General features: G+C 44.2%; 1 protein-coding gene across 1 annotated transcript in view; it reads left to right on the forward strand.

Moving 5' to 3' along the window:
- MRPL40 (mitochondrial ribosomal protein L40) overlaps positions 1 to 22,273 on the forward strand; it is a 94,311-nt gene that overhangs the window by 33,611 nt on the left and 38,427 nt on the right. Inside the window, exon 2 of the mRNA XM_044068776.1 lies at positions 15,733 to 15,888. Within this exon, the coding sequence (XP_043924711.1) occupies positions 15,733 to 15,888 (156 nt within the window). The remainder of the gene's footprint in view (positions 1 to 15,732; positions 15,889 to 22,273) is intronic.

A 22,273-nucleotide genomic window follows, 5' to 3' on the forward strand; every position in this document is an offset into this window, starting at 1 on the left:
CACGATGCTTTGCCAGAGATGGTCTGCACCTGTCGCCCCTGGGATTCAGGTTACTGGCTAAGGCTCTTGCCACCCCTATAGTGCCTTTTTTAGGCAAACTTCAAAGGACAAAACCACCACGTAACAGGTACAAGCATGCAAAATCTGAAGGTAATGCTAGAAGTCTAAACCTCAAAATGCACTCTCTCGAGGCACTCCTAAAAATGGAGAACATCGATATCTGTGCAGTAACTGAGACCTGGTTCAAGGCTCCAGAGAGCACCCCTGCAATACCAGGCTACAACTCTTACCACACTTTTCGGCCACCAAACCAGGACCGAAACACTAAAGGTGGAGGAGTGTCAATATTCACCAAGGATATTCACACCACCAGGATAGTTGGCCAACACAATGTGTCTGAAATTCTCCAAGTGCAACTAACACTAGGTAAGACTGCAATCCAAATTGTAGCTAGCTACAGATCCCCCGCCATACCCCAAGATTCTCACTACACCTTTTTAAACATACTGGAAAATATTAAGATAGAACCAAACACCCTAATACTGGGTGATTTTAACTACCCTGCCATTAACTGGGAAAACTACTCATGTCCCAACACCTTTGCATAGCGGTTCTTGGAATTCATAAATTCCAACGCCCTGGATCAACTAATCCATAGTCCCACCAGGGGCTCCAATATGCTAGACCTGGTCATTACCAACATGGCAAATCAATGCACCATACCTATGGTCACCCCTCGTTAGTCAGGTCTGACCATAAGCTAATCACCCTTAACATCCACATCCCACCCCCACCCCCAGTAAAGAAACCACCATAAAAAACTTCTCCAAAGCCAACTTCATGCTACTCAAGTCAGAAGTGACCAACTTCATGACACCCATGCAGACGGGAACTGAAAGTTCAACTGCTGAATCCTACACTAAGGCACTGTACGAGCACATCCACTCATGCATGAATCGTGCCATCCCAAATAGAACCAAAATGCTCTCATCCAAAAAAAGGAAGCCAATCTGGTGGTCCCCTGCCATAAACAAACTTTACAACAAAAGGAAGAAACTTTTGCAGAAAAGAGGAAAATCCCAGGATGCAAAAAACTCCCTTACTAGCCTCAGTAAGAAACTGAGATGCCTCATAAAATCCTCCAAAGCTAGTTATGAAAATAAAATTGCCAAAGATTCCAAAGACAACCACAAAGCATTCTATAACTATGTCAAGAATCTAAATGGCAATGCTCAGATCTGCTCTGAGCTAAAACAGAATGGCAATAAATATACTGATCCAAAGGATATTGCCAATATCCTGGCAGATCGATTCAGTGCCAACTTCACCCCCATCTCAATACCGGAAGATTGCCAAATTCCAGTAATAACGGCCACACAGGTACAAAACGCACTCTCTAAAGCCAAGAATACAGCATCCATGGGACCAGATGACATCCCGGGCTGTGTACTACATGAACTACAATATGAAATGGCACCTCACCTAAGTGTCATGTTTAATCATAGCCTCACCTCAGGTTTCGTGCCCACTGAGTGGCGCAGAGCTACAGGTATCCCAATCCACAAGGGGGGATCCACCTTGGATCCCGGAAACTACCGTCCCATCAGTCTGACAAGCCTTATCTGCAAGGCCATGGAGCGTATTATCATGGAACTTGTAAACAAAGACATTGGCAACCTTCAAACACTGGACCCCACCCAGTTTGGGTTTGTGAAGGGCCGATCTAGTCTCCTGAACCTGATTGACTTCTTTGAATCAGTCTCCAGAGCCATGGACAAGGGTAAGGTGGTCCACACAGCCTATCTAGACCTTGCCAAGGCCTTTGACACCATCCCCCACTCTGGAATCATAGATAAACTTACTAAGTTGGGTATTAATCCCTATGTCACCCAATGGGTTGCTAAATGGCTTACTGATAGAACCCACACTGTAAAAGTAGCCGACTCCAAATCCAGCTCCAGACAAGTGGAGTACCTCAGGGTTCAGTCCTGGGGCCGCTCTTGTTTGGCATCTACTTCTCTGAAGTACAGGTCAACACTAAAGGACTCTGGCTAACAAAGTTTGCAGATGACTGCAAACTGGGAGCCATTATTGAATCCCCAGATGATGTGGATACTCTACAAAAGGGCCTTACAGAAACAGATGCTTGGTGCCAGAGCCATGGGCTCAAGCTCAATGCCAAGAAATGTATTGTTATCCCCTTTGGGAAAAAACATGTATCCATGAATTACCATATAGGTGGCAGTACACTAAACACAGAAAGTGTGATAAGAGACTTGGGGACACAGGTGGACAGTGGTCTCACCTTTGATAACCACATCGCCACAACAGTCAGGAAATCCTTCTATGTGGCACACCTCATCACGAAGGGCTTTTCATCCAGAAAAAAGGAGGTCATTGTCCCACTGTACTCATCCCTCATTAGACCCATTATAGAATACAACGCCCCATTTGGTATGTACCTCTCAAGACATCTGCAACAACTGGAAAGGCCTCAGAAATACCTCACTAAAAGAATCACAGGCCTAAAGCAGATGCCTTAAACTCCAGCTATACTCTGTCGCATATCGTCTACTCTGAGGCGATCTCTGCTTAACATACAAGGCCACGTCAAACCCAGAGCTGTTGGACATGCTACACTTAAAGAAATCCCAATCCCTCAGAGCTACACACTCCAGGGATCTAAACCTCGTCATCACAATAAACAAAACATGCTGGAGGGATAGGTTCCTGACCCAGAGACTCCCCAGACTCTGGAATAGATTGCCCATACACGTCAAGCAGAGTGCCTCTTTGGACCTCTTCAAGAGGAACCTTGACGTTTGGATGGGAGAGAGGAAATTCACCAAATAATACGAAATAGAGAAACAGTCCAACCAATGAATAAAATAGTAGAAATAAATCTGTTCCTTCACGTAGATAAATGCACCAGCACTACGACAGTATACTTCTTAAACCTATAACTTTTTATTGAATACAATTAAAATTGTATTCAATAAAAAGTTATAGGTTTAAGAAGAAGTATACTGTCGTAGTGCTGGTGCATTTATCTACGTGAAGAAACAGATTTATTTCTACTATTTTATTCATTAGAAAGGAAATTCACCCCAGGGATCATGTCAGTCGCCCTGCTAGACGGGTCCAGGAAAGTAAATAATGTGGGAAGAAATAGCCAGGGAATTGTTATGGCTAGGCTTCTATAGGCCCTAGGGCTGATAGCCTAGTACCAACCTATGAACCTATGAATCTTCCTCATTACCTAGAGGAAAACAGTTTTTGTACTTTTCTCACTTGCTTAGAGAAAAACAGCTCTTGTACTCGCTTTCCTCACTTATCTAGAGGAAAAACCCTGCAACTCTTTTTTTTTTTTTTTTTTTTTTGCGCGGTTTTGTGCACAGAGCAGCGTCAGGCAGTGCCAGTTAGTTGGGTATACTATTCCCGGCCCCACAAAGTCTGCGCTGTAAATTTTCTCTTGGAACTAGGCAAGCCTCAACTCAAGTGCTTCAGATCAGCTGCTCTTATTGCAGCACTTGCAAAACAGAAATCAGCACTTGTCCTAATCTCCTAGACAGCCTATTATTCTCCAAATTTCCTAGACAGCACTATTATAATATAGCATAAGACCCTCTATCGTCCACAGGACTTAAGTTCAATTTACTCTTCAAAGCATGTCCAGAGGTCAGCTTCAGGTGTACTCTCCAGTTCATCTGGTGGAATTGGGCATCCTGAGGCAATGTCACAACTGCCTCATGTATACAGACAACCCTCTTCTCTTACCTCTAGACACACACTTGAGAGATGCAAATACACAGCCAGACTGGAGGGTAAGCGCTCTCAACCCATGACTGTAACAGACAGTCAAGAGGATAAGGGACACACTTGCATCACACCACCTGTCACACATGAATCTACAAAACAAGCACCGGCAAAACATACGCATAAATACACAAAAACATATTCGGAGGCACTAGGTACCAATCTGAAAAAGAAATGGTGCCCTCCAAAGCAGACAAGCAAGCAACCTGCACCCCCAAACACAAGCCAGAAAACACACAATTCACCTCAGCAGTGTGCCTCACAACAGCCCTTAAGGCAAAACACCATACCTAACACGCTAGTAATAGGAAACTCTATAGTAAGGCACACGGATGTCCCACTCACCAGGCTGAACAAGGAGAAGGTTACTGTCAGCTGCCTGTCGGGTGCTCTGATCCGCCACATAACACAAGCACTTGGGTCACTCCAGAACAAGTACAAGTATGACGCTGTCATTGTACATGTTGGTGTGAATGATCTAAGACATACCTCCCTGGACTACATGAAAAGAGACATTGAGGAGCTCTCTGATCATGTAGCCCAAGCTGATATGACCCTGACCTTGAGTAGCATACTACCTTCACCTACAATGATACCACAATACAAAGACAAAATGATCAATTTAAACAATTGGCTAAGCTTCTGGTGTCTTTCTAAGGGGATCCAGTGTCTGTCTGCCTGGGATGACATGATAGACCTGCCTCGCTGTTTTGCCAGAGATGGGTTGCACCTGTCACACCTAGATTTTCGAATACTGGCCAAAGCTCATGTCGTCCCCATAGTGCCTTTTTTAGGCAAGGCTCAAAGGACCAACCACCGTACCCAGCACAGGTAACCAAAAACTAAGGGTAATGCTACTCAGTGCCAGAAGTCTCAACCTCAAAATGCACACACTCAAGGCTCTCCTCAGCATGGAGAAAATCAATGTTTGTGCAGTGACGGAAACCTGGTTCAAGGCTCAAGAGAGCACCCCAGCACTGCCAGGTTACAATTCATATCATACCTTCCGGCCTCAGTTACTGGATCGCAGTACAAAGGGCGGAGGTGTATCCATTTTCATCAAGGATACCCATATCTCCAGGTTAGTAGCGCAGCATGATGCCCCAGAGATCATCCATGCGCAACTATCAGCAGGCAAAACCACATTTCAAGTCCTAGCCGGTTATAGATTGCCCACCATGTCCCAAGATGCTCACTCTGCATTCCTTGAGACATTGGGAAATATAAAGGTCCTACCAAACACCATAATCTTGGGTGATTTCAACTACCCTGGTATAGACTGGGCGAACTGCCAGTGTTCCAACTCCTATGCTCAGCGATTCATAGAATTTATAAATTCAAATGCCCTTGAACAACTAGTATGTTCTCCCACTAGAGGGGACAACATATTGGATTTAATCATCACAAATATGGGCGCACACTGTACCACAGCCGTTATCACTCCCTCCTTGGTCAGATCCGACCACAAACTGATAACCCTGGACATCCTCACCCCTCCACCCCCCCCCCCCCATTCAAAAAAAACATAGTCAAAAACCTTTCCAAAGCAAACTTCAAACTACTTGCATCCAAAGTGGAAAGCTTCACTGTTCCCTTGCAGAAGGATAACGATATCCAGGATGCGGAATCCTACACCAAGGCACTCTATATGCATCTTCAGGATTGCATGGACCGTGCTATCCCAAATAAAACCAAGACTCCTTCCTCAAGCAAGAAGAAACCAGTCTGGTGGACACCGGCCATTAGCAAACTTTAAAATAAAAGGAGGAGACTTGTACAAAAAAAGGCCAAATCTCAAGTAGAAAAATCATCCCTGATCAGCATTAGTAAGAAATTGAGGGCCCTCATCAAGTCAACTAAAGCTAATTTTGAAAATAAAGTTGCCAAGGATAACTATAAGGCCTTCTATGGCTACGTCAAAAACCTAAATGACAACGCTCAGGTCTGTTCTGAGCTAGTACAAAATGGAACAAAATACACTGACCCTTCTGACATTGCCAACATCTTGGCTGACTGGTTCAGTGCAAAGTCCGTTCGTCCGTCCCCCCCCACCACCACCACCACCTACAGGGCCTATTACCATTCCAGGGGATTGTGTAAGTCCAGTTATTACTGATACATTGGTTAACAAGGCTCTATCTAAAGCTAAAAACACTGCCTCCATGGGACCAGATGGTGTCCCAGGCTGGGTCATACGCAAGCTCCAAAAGGAATTAACCCCGCATCTTAATACCCTGTTCAGTCTCAGCCTCTCCACAGGATATATGCCCAGAGAATGGCGCACTGCAACGGTGGTCCCGCTACACAAGGGTGGGGCTACAACTGACCCTGGGAACTACCGACCAATAAGCCTGACCAGTCTGATCTGTAAGGCTATGGAGCGAATCATTATGAAACTCATAAATGGAGAGATTGGGAACCTCCAGTTGCTGGACCTCACGCAGTTCGGCTTCGTCAAGGGCAGATCATGCCTCCCGAATCTGGTGGATTTCTTTTGAGACAGTTACTCAGGCTATACATAAGGGAAAGGAGGTACACACGGCTTACCCTGACCTTGCTAAAGCATTTGACACCATTCCCCATTTGGGTATTATTGATAAGCTCACCAGCCTGGGCATAAACCCTTATGTCACAAGATGGATCGCAAACTGGCTCTGACAGATCCCATAAAGTAAGAGTAGCAGGATCTATGTCCGAATCCAGACCAGTAATGAGTGGTGTGCCTCAGGGCTCTGTCCTGGGGCCCCTCCTGTTTGGCATATACTTCTCAGAAGTACAGGCAAGCACGGAAGGGCTGTGGCTGACTAAGTTTGCTGACGACTGCAAACTGTGCTATAATAGTCTCTGGCCGACATGGAGATCCTCCAGAAGGGCCTAAATGAGACTGATGCATGGTATCAAAGCCATGGTCTCAAGCGAAATGCAAAAAAATGCGTAGTAATCCCCTTTGGAAAAAAAACCGCAAACTACAACATAGGAGGTAATCTCCTGAAATCTGAAGAAGAAATAAGGGATCTAGGGACCCAAGTAGATAGTCAGCTTTCCTTTGATAACCATGTTGCCGAAGTGGTTAGAAAATCCTTCTATGTGACCCATCTGAGTACAATGCACCAATTGGAATGTACCTGGCTAGACCTCTCCAGCAGCTGGAGAGACCACAGAGGTACCTAACCAAGAGAATTACAGGCCTGAAACAGTTGCCCTATGCAGCACGATTGAAAAAGCTAAGACTGTTCTCTGTTGCATAACACTTTTTCAGAGGCGATCTCTGTCTAACGTACAGAGCCATGTCCAACCCAGAATTGTTGAACATGCTCCATCTTAGCAAAACCAAATCTACTCGAGCTACACACTCTAGGGATGTAAACCTCAACACAACAATGAATAGAACATGTTGGAGGTATAGAATCCCTTCGCAGAGACTTCCCTTACTATGGAACAGGGTCCCGATCTACATAAGACAGAGCCCCTCATTATCCCTCTTCAAGAGGAACCTTTATGAGTGAATGGGTAACAAAAGTTCACACCGGGGATCACACCAGCAGCACTACTAGATAGGGGCCAAGGGTACTTGTACTTGCTAGTACAAGGGTCCAGGGAACTACTAAAGGGGCGGTGAATACCGCACAACGTGGCTGGGCTAATGTATGCCTTCGGGCAGATAGCTCAGTACCAACCTATGAACCTAAATAAAATGGTGTCAGCCGCATCTTTTTATTCCCCTGACGTCAGGGAAGGGGCGACAGCAGCTGACGCAGGATCCAGGACTTTGGAATTCAGGCCAGCTAAGGGCAACCTGCCAGCAGGGATTACCCAAATGTAATGACTGCAACAGTGAATACACTCTAACCTCTACATTTTATGGTAAATGTACACAACTGTACTTTACCCTCCCTCCCTCCCTCCAGCCCCCTGACTGCTATTGACTATACCTCTCCTTTTGTTTGCTATACTTAAAGCTTTCTGGTGTATTTGCTTTTTGTTGGAGGTGTAACCTTGTATAAAAGTGCTTCCCATTATGAGGGCACCGGACATCTGGGGAAAGAAAAACTGATGTAATGGCGTCGGCTGCATGCTTTATACCCCTGACTACCTGACTTCATGAAAGATGAGACTGCAACCGACGCAGGACCCAAGACTTTGATAATCAGGCCGACTGAGGGCTACCTGCAAGCAGATAACCCAAATGTAATGACTGCAACAGTGAATACACTCTAACATCTACATTTATGGTAATTGTACACAACTGTACTTTTCTTGTCATGTGGTAGAGTGGAGGTGTTCCACATGGTTTTGGCTTTTTAAGTAGCATCTTCTAGCCATATCTAAAATGATGTTTATGAAATAGTAATGTGGTGCCCCCCACCCCCCACACACACAGACACAGGCTCCTCATTCCCACCATCACCACCTCACCAAACTCCTCCAGCACCTGAGCAGCTTATCAAACTCTAGACATGTGGCTTACAGTCGGTGCTCTGTCTTACAATACCACAGAGTTAGTTGGACATTTTCTTTTTCTTTATTTCTGTCCTCCTTTGATATTCAAGCACACCAGAACTGATGCCCCTTTTGGTGCAGTGCTGTGGTAGTATATGATCCTCAAATACCCATCTGGCAGCTAGGGGGGGTCTTCTGTTTAGTAGATTGTATCCTTGTTCTAAGGTGTGAGATGCAGATCTCTGTTGGGTTCCTTTGCCACTTAATACTGATGTAGGAGCATGACTTGGTGTACTGTATTACCCAATTCCCTGACAGGAGTGCCTCATCCGACAATATGAAATTAAAACCAGTTTCTGGGTAAAACACCTGGATCATGGCTAAAATGGGCTTTTACCAGTTCACTTACCCAGTTAAAATTTAAATAAATCTGAAACTTAATCTTATACCTCCAGAGCAGTTAATTCAGTAAACATGACTCTGCTACTTGTATGTTCACTCTAAGATAAGTGTACCTTACAGAAAGGGGAAATACCCAGAAATACCATTGTGTTGGAGTTTGTATACATTTCCCCCAAATCACCCTTACATTTTGTGTTATTTCAAGGATTACACACAAGACACTCGGATCTTTAGCAGGCTTTGTAATTCCAGCAGGGTTATGTGATTCAGCTCGAGGATCCTATACCCTTTCCATAGGATTGAGAGAGCTAGCCATCAGCTATGTTGCACCATTCTCTCCTACTGGCCCTTTGGCCACAGAGAGTTTTTTTAATCAAACTCCAGCAACTGGTAACTAGGTTGGAAGCAAACCCTGCATCCCTTTGAGCCAGCTTAACTAAACCTAATTTTGCTGAACAGTTTCTCCATTTGCTTTAGAAAAGTTCCCTGTTCCATCATCACATGGTTTGTCATTCATGGTGCTGATTTAAAAAAAATATGTAGTAAATTATTCTGAATCATATTCTTCCTTCAAAAAAGATGTTTTGCAAATGTAAAACAGCACTTGCTACTGTTAATGTCCGCTATGTAATTGAAGTTGTCTGTGACTGTTAAATATTTGGGGCACTGAAGTTTGTAAGGTATGTACGGATGGTGGGGAGAGGAGAGTTTACTAGGGGCATTTCAACAAAAGTCTAGTTCATATGATGTCTTGAATGATGAAGCATGCTGTTTAGAGACTGCATTTAAATGGTGCAGGTAACTAGATCTTTGTGGGGCTTTTTCCCCAACATCCACTGCTCATCTCTACTTAATACAGTCAACTACACGATTAGTTGTGTGTGTTACTATCTCCCACCTGCTTCACAGCAGTTTAACTAAATTAATTTGTGACTATTTCATGTATACTACAACATTTTGTCAGTGCAGAATTTGGCTATTCCTGTGTTTATAAAGATGTAAAAAAAATAATAATAATTTGAAGTGCTTACAGAGTCGGACCACTGCTTTGGCTTGGGAAACTGAGGGATTAGAACAGAGTTAGGTTACAAAAAGTAATGGGGGAGGTGGGATGCCAGTAGAAGTTTGCTAGGGTGGTGCATTGCAGAGTATACTTTGTCAGTAGAGTCGTAATAAAGCATCACCAGTCCTTGAATTGTGCATCTACGTGTGTTTGCATAAGAATGCAGTGAGGGGTTAGATGAGGGCGACAGCCTGATTTCATTGATGTCCTTCAAGGATGCATCTGCAGTCATAACAAATGGGTTGTTCTGCCTCAGGCAGCCCTTCAGTCGGCTGGATTCCAAAGTCTGGGTCTGGCCTCGGCTGATGTCGCACTTCACCCGACGTCATAGCTCCTGGGGTATAAAGGCATCAGCCGACGCCATTTTCCCCAGTCTTTCTTGCCGCGCGGTGCCCGAAGCAGAAGCTGTTCGCAAGTGCCGGTCGGTCAGATCCAGAGATTTCAGCTACCGAAGACTTCTAAAAAAAGCTAAGTACCCCGTTGTGGACTCTTTCTTGCCTCAGCCGATGTCAGAAAAAGTAAATAATTGTTTAACTTGTGGGAAACAAATACCTCATAAGGATTTCCACTCTTACTGCCTTCCTTGCTTAGGCCCAGACCACGACTTATCAGCTTGTTTAGCCTGTGCCTCCTTCAACCGACGGACACTTAGACGTCGGTCGGAGTTTGCAGAAGAGTTTTTTGGTCCCGCTTTTGCATATAAAATGCCGTCGGAGACTCCAAATACTCATTTAGCTAAAAAACGCAAGGAAAAGGACCGACACTCGCGGCCCGCGGTTTCGGCTGAAACCACGGTTAGGCCTACCGCGAGAGTGTCAGTTTCGGCTGAAACAGACTCCTCGGTTCTTCCTTCGGCCGCAAGCATATCTCCGACGACCGAGGCCTCAGAGGCCCCGGCTGAGTCGGCTACAGAAATTCCTACCGAAGAAGCAGGCACACAAGAATTGTCCGACACCATTCCGTTGGACATTTCTACTCCTGCACGTGGGGCAGCTAGACCCCCTGCTTCTATGTCTATTAAGGCCTTCTCCAGGGCTAAAGCAGCTAAACTTTCCAAGGCCTTACCTACAAAAGCTCCCCCTCACAGACCTTCCTCAAGTTCTCAGATTCTCAGCCTCGCTGAGGACCTTATTTCTTTGATCAGGGGATCCCAACCTCACCCAGACAGGGCCTCACAACCCCCTCCTGAAAAAAGGCCTAGGACTGAACCCCCTGAACCTCTCTCCTCTGACTATTCCTCGGATGGATCAGATTTATCAGACCATCAGGAAGGGCCATACTCACCTTATGAGGATTCAGATGCAGAAGACTCCATTCCTTCTGCCTCCCCCCCAAGAAGAATTTTCATTTGGGAAAGTTCTACATTCAATGAGGGAACATTTCCAATGGCAGGGTCAGGATTTTTCTGATTCTAGGAAAAGGCTAAGGACTTTTTTACACTTACCACAGCATAGGCCTCTAGCCATACCACTTGTACTATCAGTTGTTGATGATGCATACAATGATGCCTGTTCAGCCCCTGATTCTCTTCCCCCGGCCAAACCTGACAGATATTACAGGGTCCCGGATTGTCATTTCCACTTGTACAAGGCCCACGCTGCAGACCCAGAAACCATTTCTCAGGGCCCCAAGGGTGTTGCAGCTGCCTCTGCCAAAAAACCCCTACCCTCTGAAAGAGAATCAAGAGCATTAGAGAGATGGAGTAAAAAAGTTTATACATCTGCTACTCTTTCTGCCAGGGCTTTAAACTGTCAATTTCACATGATACAGTACCAGGAATTTTTGTTAGATCAGCTGAATAAAAAGCTTTCCTCTCCTGAACCTTTAGACCGTAAGTCCCTTCAGGAGTTGGTACACAATTCTCAGCAGGTCAGTAATCATTTTTTTAAAATGTGGCTATGATGCACTGGAGGCTTCATTTAGATCAGCTATGACTGGAGCAGTGATTCGAAGGCATGCCTGGCTAAAAGAGCAATCCTTGCCAGACCATGTTAAGTCTAAACTCCTAGATGCCCCTATGGAGAAACAAAGTTTATTTGGCTCCCCTGCACAGGAGGTACTAAAGAAAGTGGAAGAAAAAGCAAAATCTGTGCAAACAGTCAAGGATTTTCTGCAGGTCCAACCTCCGAGGTACAGCAGAAATTGGCCTTCAAAGAATTGGTCCTTTCTAGACACCACCAGAACACAGAGGCAGAAATAGACGCCCAAGAGGCAGAGGTCAATCAAGGGGTGCCTACAGGGGCCATCAGTGGCAACCTGACAACCAGAGGAGTGCCTCCACAGCTGCGACTGCAACCACTTCCACAGGACAGACACAATGACTTGGCTCTGATTCCGCCTACCAGGAAACAATTGGAAGCACCCTTGGGCGGAAAGTTAGCTTTATTTTCAAAAAACTGGCATTGCATTACAGGAGACAAATGGACTTTGCAAACAATAGACAAAGGCTACAGGTTTCACTTCCACACTTTACCAAAAAAGAGAGGAATGCCAAACCTTCCACCAAGCCAGAAGTCAGAGGCTCTAAAACAAGTCAACAACTTACTAAGGATGAGAGCAATAGAAAAGGTACCATCTATGGAACAAGGCCAAGGATTTTACTCCAGACTATTCCTTGTACCAAGAAAAGAAACTCAATGGAGGCCTATTCTCGACTTGTCCGCACTGAACACATATCTCATTGTACCAAAATTCAAGATGCTGACCCTACAGCAACTTCTTCCCATGTTGGGCAAGGAGTCTTGGCTGGTGACTCTAGATCTCAAGGAGGCATACCTGCACGTCCCTATACGACCAGATTGCAGAAGACACCTCAGATTTCTTGCAGGATCAGAGCATTATCAATTCTCAGCATTGCCCTTTGGCTTATCTACTGCGCCCAGAGTATTCACGAAATGCCTGGCATCAGTAATTGCACATTGCAGGCTTCAGGGAATTCAAATCTACCCATACCTAGACGACTGCCTAATACAAGCGGACAACAAGACAAAAATAATAAATGATTTGGCCTATGTCATACAACTGCTGCAAGCTTTGGGATACACAGTCAACATACAGAAGTCAAGACTAGTGCCATCCCAAAGGATAACATTTTTGGGTGCAGAACTGGACACAATAACTCAGATGGCTTTTCTCACAGAAGAAAAACAAAAACAACTTCCAGTCTAATTCACGGCATTGACAAGACAAACTCAGCTTACTGCAAGGAAAGTCCTGCAGGCCCTGGGTTACATGGCATCCTGCATAATCTTGATACCACATGCCAGACTGCATATGAGGAAATTACAATGGTACCTAAGAAATGTATGGTCTCAACACAGACACAGTCTAGAAACCATGATACCAATCATTCCATGCCTGAAAAAGGAATTCCTGTGGTGGGCTCAGGCCTGCCAGACCAACAGAGGGTTGCCTTTCCACAAACCACAACCAAAGCAGACCATCACCACGGACGCCTCAGACCTAGGCTGGGGCGCACACAATGAAGACAAGTGTATCAAAGGCCTAGGGTCCCAAGACCAGCTGAATCTACACATAAATCTAAAGGAGATGCTGGCAGTGAAGCACGCAATAGAGGCATTCAAATCATTCCTTCAGCAAGGACACCTGCTGATAAGGACTGACAATACCACAGTCATGTGGTACATCAACAAACAGGGAGGCACACATTCCTACCCTTTATGCCAGATGGCAATGGAGCTGTGGAACCTAGGCCTGAATCTCAACATTCAACTGCAGGCCAGATTCGTACCAGGAAAAGAGAATTCACTAGCAGACAAATTAAGCAGAACTACCACGGATGCTCACGAATGGATGCTGCATCCAGATATCTTCAAAACCATAACAAACAAATGGGGAATGCCAGAAATAGACCTGTTCGCCTCCCCACTCGACCACCAACTGAAGAAATTCTGCTCAAGAGAATACCACCCACAAGCCTGGAGGGTGGACTCCCTTTCTTTCATCTGGAAGGCCCTGACAGTTTATGCCTTCCCACCTCTCCCATTGATGTACAAAGTTCTACTGAAGATCAGGGAGGAACAGCCAAACGTAATTCTGATGGCTCCAGACTGGCCAAGGCAACACTGGTATCCGCTACTGAGAAGCATGTCTCTGACGAACCCATGGGCTCTACCTCTATGGCCTTTACTTCTAACACAGAACAACTACAAGACCCTGCATCCAAACTTGAAAACGCTGCAGCTAACTGCCTGGAAAATTGCATAAAACAAAACCAACCTGCTTTATCTCAGAGGGTCAAGGACATTATCCTGGAGGCTCGCAGACCCTCCACAAGGAAAACATACTCAGCCAAATGGAAGAGATTCCTCATTTGGTGTGCATCAAAGGGAACCTATGTCACGCTTGCAAACCTATCACACATCCTAGAATACTTAGCAGAACTGTTCCACAATGGCCTGTCCTATTCTTCCATTAAGATTCATGCTTCAGCAATTTCAGCAGAGTACAACATGGATCCTCCTATCTTCTCTCAACCTCTCCTCAGACAATTTCTAAGAGGGATCAAAAATGTAAAACCTCCAAGGAAACCACCTCTGCCTGCATGGGATCTCAATTTTGTGCTGGAAAAATTAACACTTCCCTCTTTTGAACCAGCTGCATCAGCAGACTTACAGTTCTTATCTTGGAAAACTGCCTTCCTTCTAGCAATCACTTCAGCAAGAAGGGTATCCGAGTTACAGGCATTAATGGCAGTACAGCCTTTCCTTATCTTTCACCAGGATAGAGTGTCTCTGAGAACCAATCCTACTTTCATGCCAAAGGTGGTATCCAGGGTATCCTTGAACCAAGCTATTCATTTACCTACGTTCTTCCCTAACCCACAGAACAGGGGGGAAAAGCTACTACACACCTTAGATGTACATAGACAACTGCGCTACTACCTGGACAGAACTAAGACCAGCAGAAAAACTGACCAGCGTCTGGTAGCATATGCAACAGGAGTGCAAGGAAAAGCAATTTCCAAACAGACAATTTCAGAATGGATAGGAAATTGCATTCGATTCTGTTACTCTCTTCATGGAAAGACAACTCCTGAAAATATCAGGCCTCACTCCACAAGGGCTACAGCCACCACTACAGCTTTTCTGCGAGGAGTGGCTACCAAAGACATTTTAGAAGCTGCTACTTGGAGCTCCGTGCATACATTTGCCAAGCATTACAATCTTCCTTTATACTCCAGATCCCGAGCAGGCTTTGCAACTGCAGTTTTACAAGGGATCTTAACTACACCATCTTTATCTTAGTGCCTCCTCCCCCAGTTTGGCTATGGTATTCTACCCATTTGTTATGACTGCAGATGCATCCTTGAAGGACATAGTACAGTTTTGTACCTACCATAAATGTAGATGTCCGATAGGTATGCATCTGCAGTCAGATTACCCTCCTTCCCTCTGGGGTATTCCTAGGGTGCTTACCCCTCTTTCAGCTAGCTGGGGGAATCTATTATGGTGTATTTGTTTGTATGTATATATGTGTGTGTATGTATGTATGTGTGTGTATGTATGTATGTGTGTGTGTGTGTGTGTGTATATGTATATATATATATATATATATATATATATATATATATATATATATATATATATATATATATATATATATATATATTGTTTGCTACTGTTTGGAATTTTCAGCATTTATCCAAATTTAGCCTTCCTAGAGGGCACCTGGCATCTGGGGCAAGAAACACTGAGGAAAATGGCGTCGGCTGATGCCTTTATACCCCAGGAGCTATGACGTTGGGTGAAGTGCGACATCAGTCGAGGCCAGACCCAGACTTTGGAATACGGCCGACCGAAGGGCTGCCTGAGGCAGGACAACCCATTTGTTGTGACTGCAGATGCATACCTATCGGACATCTACATTTATGGTAGGTACAAAACTGTACTTTCTTCCCTTTAGTCCAGAATTACCATCCACAATATAATAAAGTTTAAATGTGTATACTGTTCCTTATTTGTAACATTTTCAATACATTTTGCCTGCAGAGCGGAACCTAAAAAAAAGAAGAAAGCTGATCCTAAAAGAGAGCAAGCAGTGAAAGATCGTTTAAAGAAGAGGCTGAAGAAACTGGAAAAGATCCCACCAGAACTGATTCCTATTGAGGATTTTTTGATCCCTACGAAATTCATGAATGAAACACGGTAATGGTGATGCAAATTGAAGTATTTAAATCTTTTGCTTTTTTTCTTTGCATCATAACGGTCCAAAATGATAAGGTTTTTAACACACATTTGTTTGTTGGTTAGACTTTTTCTATTTGTATAACTTGTGCCATTTGCATGTGTGTATACACTCAGTCTGTGTTCTGTAGCAGTTATCTTAGTTTTAGAACCAAGCAGCTATTGTAACACTACATCTCTGTATGTGGCATACTTTTCAACCTCGAAGCACAAGAGTTCTGGAAGTAGTCAAAATGTTCTTGTAAACTTTGAAAGTTGATAGAATCACAGGATGTTCTTCGTGTTTCACTGTTGCAGTCATTACATTTGAGTCGGCTGCTTCCAGTAGCCCTCAGTTGGCCTGATTAACAAAGTCTTGGGTCCTAAGTTGGTTGCTGTCTCTTCTCTGACGTCAGGGGTATAAAACATGCAGCCGACGTCATTACATCTGTCTTTCTTGCCATCTGTTCCCGAAGCAGAAGCAGTTCACAAGTGCCGGTCAGCTAACTCCTGAAATTTTTGTTTTCGAGTTTCAGAACCAAAGTCTTGAACTAAAAGCGAAGTACACCAATGTCAGTAAAAGTAAATAATTGCATTTCTTGTGGAAAGCAAAATACCTCCTAAAGATTTTCATTCGTACTGTATTTCTTGCCTAGCCCCTGACCATGATGTACCTCGCTGTTGGCTTTGTGCCTTATTTATACCACAAACTATCTGTCGTTGGTATATTTGCGCTTCTAAATATTTTGGTGTTCGGTTTAATTATCCTGATATGTCTTCGGTAAGCCATCCAACTACCGACATTCTGAAATAATGCAAAAACAGACACAGACCGCCCAGTTCGCCAGTACTCAGTGAGGTGCTTTTGCAGCCCCTGATACCCGCTACTTCAGATTCGCAAGCCTCTACTGAGACCCATTCGAAGTCCAGTATGCCGCGAGATGCTTCAACTGTGGAACCTGTGGATGTCTGTACCTTATATGGGTCCGGAGCCACTGTGCAGGCACCGGCTTCTGAGGGAGTATTCAGGCATACTGACTTGCATATTAAACCAACGCCGCCGCCTTCAAGGCCTAAAACTCAAACCATGCCTAGAAAACTGACGCCCAGACCACATGGTCAGGCCTCTGTACCTAAATGATAAGAATGGCTGAAGACCTTATTTAAATCAGGGGAAGCCAACCTTCCCCCTTTAAGAGACCTAGGACTGAGTTTGCTTATGATACTTGACCAGGTTTCTGAAATTTCTGTTTCCTCTGATAAGCAGGATTTACCCTTATCTACCTATGAGGATTCAGACGCTGAGGACTCTATTCCCTCTGCTCCCCCTGCCCCAGGAGGATTTCTCTTTTGGTGTAACCTATCATACTCTCGGAGCATTTTTGTTAGGGAAAGTCAGGATTTCTCTGATTCTGAAAAGAAGCTTGGGGATTTCTTACTCCTGCCCCAGCACAGGCCTTTAGCTATACCTCCTGTACTGGACATTGTTGATGCCTTTTCGGAATCTAGCATGGCTCCTGATTCTTTACCTCTTGCTTCCAGAAAACCTGGTAGATATTACAGGGTTCCTGACTCTCACTAGTTCCTTTTCAAAAATTCTACTGCGGATCCTGAAACCGTTTCACAGGGACCCAAGGGCATTAAAGCTACTACTGCCAAAAATCCTACTCCCCCTGATAGAGACTTCAGGGCAGTGGATAGATGGGGTAAGAAGGTGTACACTTATACAACTTTAGCCATTAGGGCCTTGAATTGTCAGTTTAATATGTTAAAGTATCAGCAGCATATTATTGGATTGCTTAAACAGAAAATTATGTTAACTCCTGATTGTGCTGAAAATAAGGCTTTACAGGATTTAATGCATTCTGCTGTACAAGTTGGTAAACATACATTGCAATGTGGTTTTGATTCACTAGAGGCATCTTGCAGGGCTGTAGTAACTAGGTCTTTATTTAGAAGGCATGCTTGCCTTAAGGAATAATCCTTGCCAGATCATGTTAAAGCAAAATTACTGGATGCTCCCTTTAATCAGGACCGCCTGTTCGGCAACAAGGCAGAAGTTATTCTTAAAAAGATGGAGGAAAAAGCTAAATCTGTGCAAACTGTTAGATTTTTTTACAAGTACAACCACTGAGATTTAGTTGGGCATTAGCCTTCTAAGAATTGGTCCTTTCCTGCCTCTTCCAGTCCTTCAGTCCAAACCCAGATCCAGCAGAGCACGCAGGCTTCAGTCCCAGTGGACGCACAGAACTAAGCAGTGGGGGGCCTCCACTTCCAAATCAGGGAGTAATAAAACTCCCCCTATGGTAAACTGTCTCAATGACTTCTCTGTAAAACTTCCAAGCACTTCTCAACTGACTACGTTGGGGGGAAAGATTGCACTTCATGCAAAGAACTGGGACTCATTGCCCAGGACAAATGGCTTTTAAATGGTGTCCCAAGAATACAGATTTCACTTCCACACATTACCAACTCCAAGCGGTTGGCCAGATTTACCTCCAAATCAGTGGGCAGAGGCCCAAAAGCAAGTACTCTCTCAAGCATAGGGGCTATTCATTTGGTACCAGAAGAGGAAAAGGGACAAGGTTTCTACTCAAGATTTTTCCTGGTACCCAGAAAAGACTATTCATGGCATCCTGTCCTGGACCTGTCTACTCTAAACACCTTTTTGGTGATTCCAAAATTCAAGATGGTGACTCTTCACCAGTTGCTTCTTATGCTAAGCAAAGATGCCTGGTTGGTAACACTAGATTTAAAGGAAGCATACCTGCACATCCCAATCAGGGAGTCTTGTAGAAGATACCTACGCTTCAAAGACGGCTAAATGCGCTGTCAGTTCTCTGCACTGCCCTTTGGCTTATCTACTGCGCCCAGGGTATTCACAAAGTGCTTCGCTCCAGTCATTGCATTTTGCAGGCAAAGAAATATTCAAATATACCCATACCTGGACGATTGTCTAATTCAGGCAGAAAACCAGAACGTACTTTTGAATCATCTGGCTTTTGTACAAAAGGTGCTAACTTGTCTGGGGTACACCATAAACAAAAAGAAATCACACCTGGTACCCTGTCAACAAATTATATTCCTGGGAGCAAGCTTGAATACAACTTCCCAGATGGCTTTCCTCATGCCAGAGAAACAAATTCACTTGACAAACCTACTTCAAGTGGCCACAAAAACCCTATCTGCAAGGCAAATACTACAAGCCTTGGGGTTCATGGCCTCCTGCATTCTTTAAATCCAATATGCAAGACTGCATATGAGGAAACTACAGTGGTATCTAAAAAGCCTATGGTGTTAACATTCTCAGGATCTAGAAGCAATGATTCCTTTCATTCCTTGCCTACGCCTAGAGTTCCTTTGTTGGGCAGAGGCTTGCCACCAATACAAGGGACTACCATTCACACTACCCCTTGCCGCCCAAACCCTAACAGACTCATCAGACTATATGCATGAGTAGCACACCTGGCAGGGAAGTGCATTCAGGGCAATTGGAACCCAATTTTAATGCACCTTCACATCAATCATAAAGAAATGTTAGCTGTACAGAATGCTGTGACAGCCTTCAAGGACCACATTCTTCCAGGACAGTTAATGGTAAAGACCGACAACACCACTGTTATGTGGTACATAAACAAGCGGGGGGTACACATTCTTACCCCCTCTGCAGACTAGCCTTGGCATTGTGGAACACAGCCTTGAGCTACCAAGTGCATCTACAAGCTCCATTCTTGCCAGGAAAACTAAATACACTGGCAGATGGACTAAGCAGAACCCTCATGGACCCACACGAGTGGAAACTGGAACCAAGGATTTTCAGCATGTTGACAAGCAAATGGGGGAGCCCATTTATAGACCTGTTTGCCTCCTCCCAAAACTATCAGTTGGAAAGATTTTGCGCAAGGACTCCCTACAGACTAGCTTGGAAAGTAGATGCTCTGTCCTTCAGCTGGAAAAACCTATATGTTAATGCATTTCCTCCTCTGCCTCTGCTCTCCAAAGTACTACTAAAGGTCAAACGACAAACCAAGGATGATTTTGATTGCACCAGACTGGCCACGCCAATACTGGTACCCCCTCCTGCGCAGTGTGTCACTGTTGGCCCCATGGCACCTGCCTCAGACTCCTACCCTGCTGTCTCAGCAGGAGAATCAGATTCTGCACCCTCGGCTTCAAACACTGAACCTAGCAGCCTGGCTAATTACCTAAGCTCTCCTTTACCATACCTCAGTAAACCAATGATGGATGTCATTTTAGAGGCAAGGAGGTATAATACTAGAAAATCTTATGCTGAAAAATGGAAAAGATTCTATGCCTGGAACTCATCTCAAGGGATGAGCACAGCAGTGCCCAATTTACCTCATATTTTACATTACTTAACTGAGATGCTTCACAAGGGCCTGTCTTTTTTTTTTTTCCTCAATAAAAATTCATGCCTCAGCTATTTCAGCTTATTATAACACAGTACCTCCCATCTTCTCTCATCCACTGCTCAAGCAGTTCCTCAGAGGGGCCAAAAATTTAAGACCACCCAGAAGAGCTCCAGCCTGGGACCTTTAACTCTGTATTGGAGAAACTCACCCTTCCTCCTTTTGAGCCAGCTGCTACGGCAGATTTAAAAATTCCTTTCTTGGAAAACAGCTTTCCTTTTAGCCATCACTTCAGCAAGAAGGGTATTTGAATTACAGGCGCTTATGGCAGTGGAGACTTTCATCATCTTTTATGCAGACAGGGTGTCCCCCAGGACCAATCTCTCTCTCATGCCAAAGGTGGTATTCATTGTAGCCTTTAATCAGTCCATTCATTTGCCAACCTTCTTTCTTATCCACAGAACAAAGGGGAATGGATGCTGCACTCCTTAGATCTGCACAGACAACTTCGATTCTACTTGGACAGGACTAAACCTCAAAGGAAATCTGAACAACTGCTGGTGGCATTTGCTGCAGGGACAGAGGGGAAGGCTATTTCGGAGCAAACCATCTCTAAATGGATAGGCCATTGCATTAATTTCTGCTAGAAGCACCATGGAAAACCTATCCCACAGGGGATCAGACCCCATTCAACCAGGGCTGCATCTACCTCTACAGCCTTGCTCAGAGGCGTACTGACCAGGGACAATCTTGAAGCTGCTGCCTGGAGTTCTGTACATACATTCACCAAGCATTACCATTTTCCAATTTTCTCTAAATCCAGAGCTGGCTTTGCCACTGCAGTTTTGCAGGGTCTTATAGCTGGTCCTAATGCTATCTAAATTCTTCCTCCCATCCTTAGCTTTGGGAATCTAGCCAAGTGTAATGACTACAGCAATGAAACATGAAGAACATAGTACAGTTGTGTACACTTGCCATAAATGTAGATGTTAGTGTATTCACTGTTGCAGTCCTGGTTACCCTCCCTCCAGCCCCCCTGACTTCTTTTGGCTATATCTCTTCTCTCCTTTTCAATGCTTAAAATATTTTTGGTGTATTTGCTTTTTTGTTGGAGGTATAACCTTATATATTTATAGATTTAATTGCTTCCCATTAGGGGGGCACCTGAAATCTGGGACAAGAAAAACTGATGTAATGACGTCTGCTGCATATTTTGTACCCCTGATGACTTGACGTCACGGAAGAAGACAGTAACTGACGTAGGACCAAAGACTTTGTTAATCAGTCTGACTGAGGGCTACTGCAAGCAGATAACCCAAATGTAATGACTGCAACAGTGAATACACTCTAACATCTACATTTATGGTAAGTGTACACAACTGTACTTTTTGCATTACCATGCATTTTCCGAAGGATATGAATTGTGAAACTCAGATATGTCATTATTTAGTGACTTCAAATTTCAATGATTTGCCAGAAAACAAATTTTATGATTAACAAATTAAAAATATGAGGCAAAACTCTGGTCATTTGAGAGGAATGGTCTCTTCACATAATGTCACTGATATATTAGGTGGTTGTACGCTCACCAGTTCAGGAGATGTAGAAGGTTTTGTTCCACTAGGATGTACATACTCTGAGAAACAGACGGAAGAAAATCCTTAGCATTTTCTGGGGGGGTTAACAGTTTTTCTTCTGCCACTCTCTGGAGGTTGTGTATTCCTTCATTATGAGGGCTGTATGTTGAGAACAGCTGAAGTCACAGAATAAGTTCACATTACTTTTGTAAAAATAAACATTTAATCTGTTCAAAGGTTACTGATATTTTGTTCTTCATTATGGAGGGTTGCAGGGAAACCTCAGCATATTTTAGTACTTGGTGAGTGTAGGACAGAGAACCTGATCCTAATCGTAGTACCATTATGTCAAATGAGAGAGAGTCTCTCTCTCTCTCTCTCTCTCTCTTTCTTTCTCTCTTTCTCTTTCTCTCTCCCTCT

This window comes from Protopterus annectens, chromosome 4.part0 (genome assembly GCF_019279795.1).
Source record: "Protopterus annectens isolate FY-2018-M chromosome 4.part0, PAN1.0, whole genome shotgun sequence".
Taxonomy (NCBI): domain Eukaryota; kingdom Metazoa; phylum Chordata; order Ceratodontiformes; family Protopteridae; genus Protopterus; species Protopterus annectens.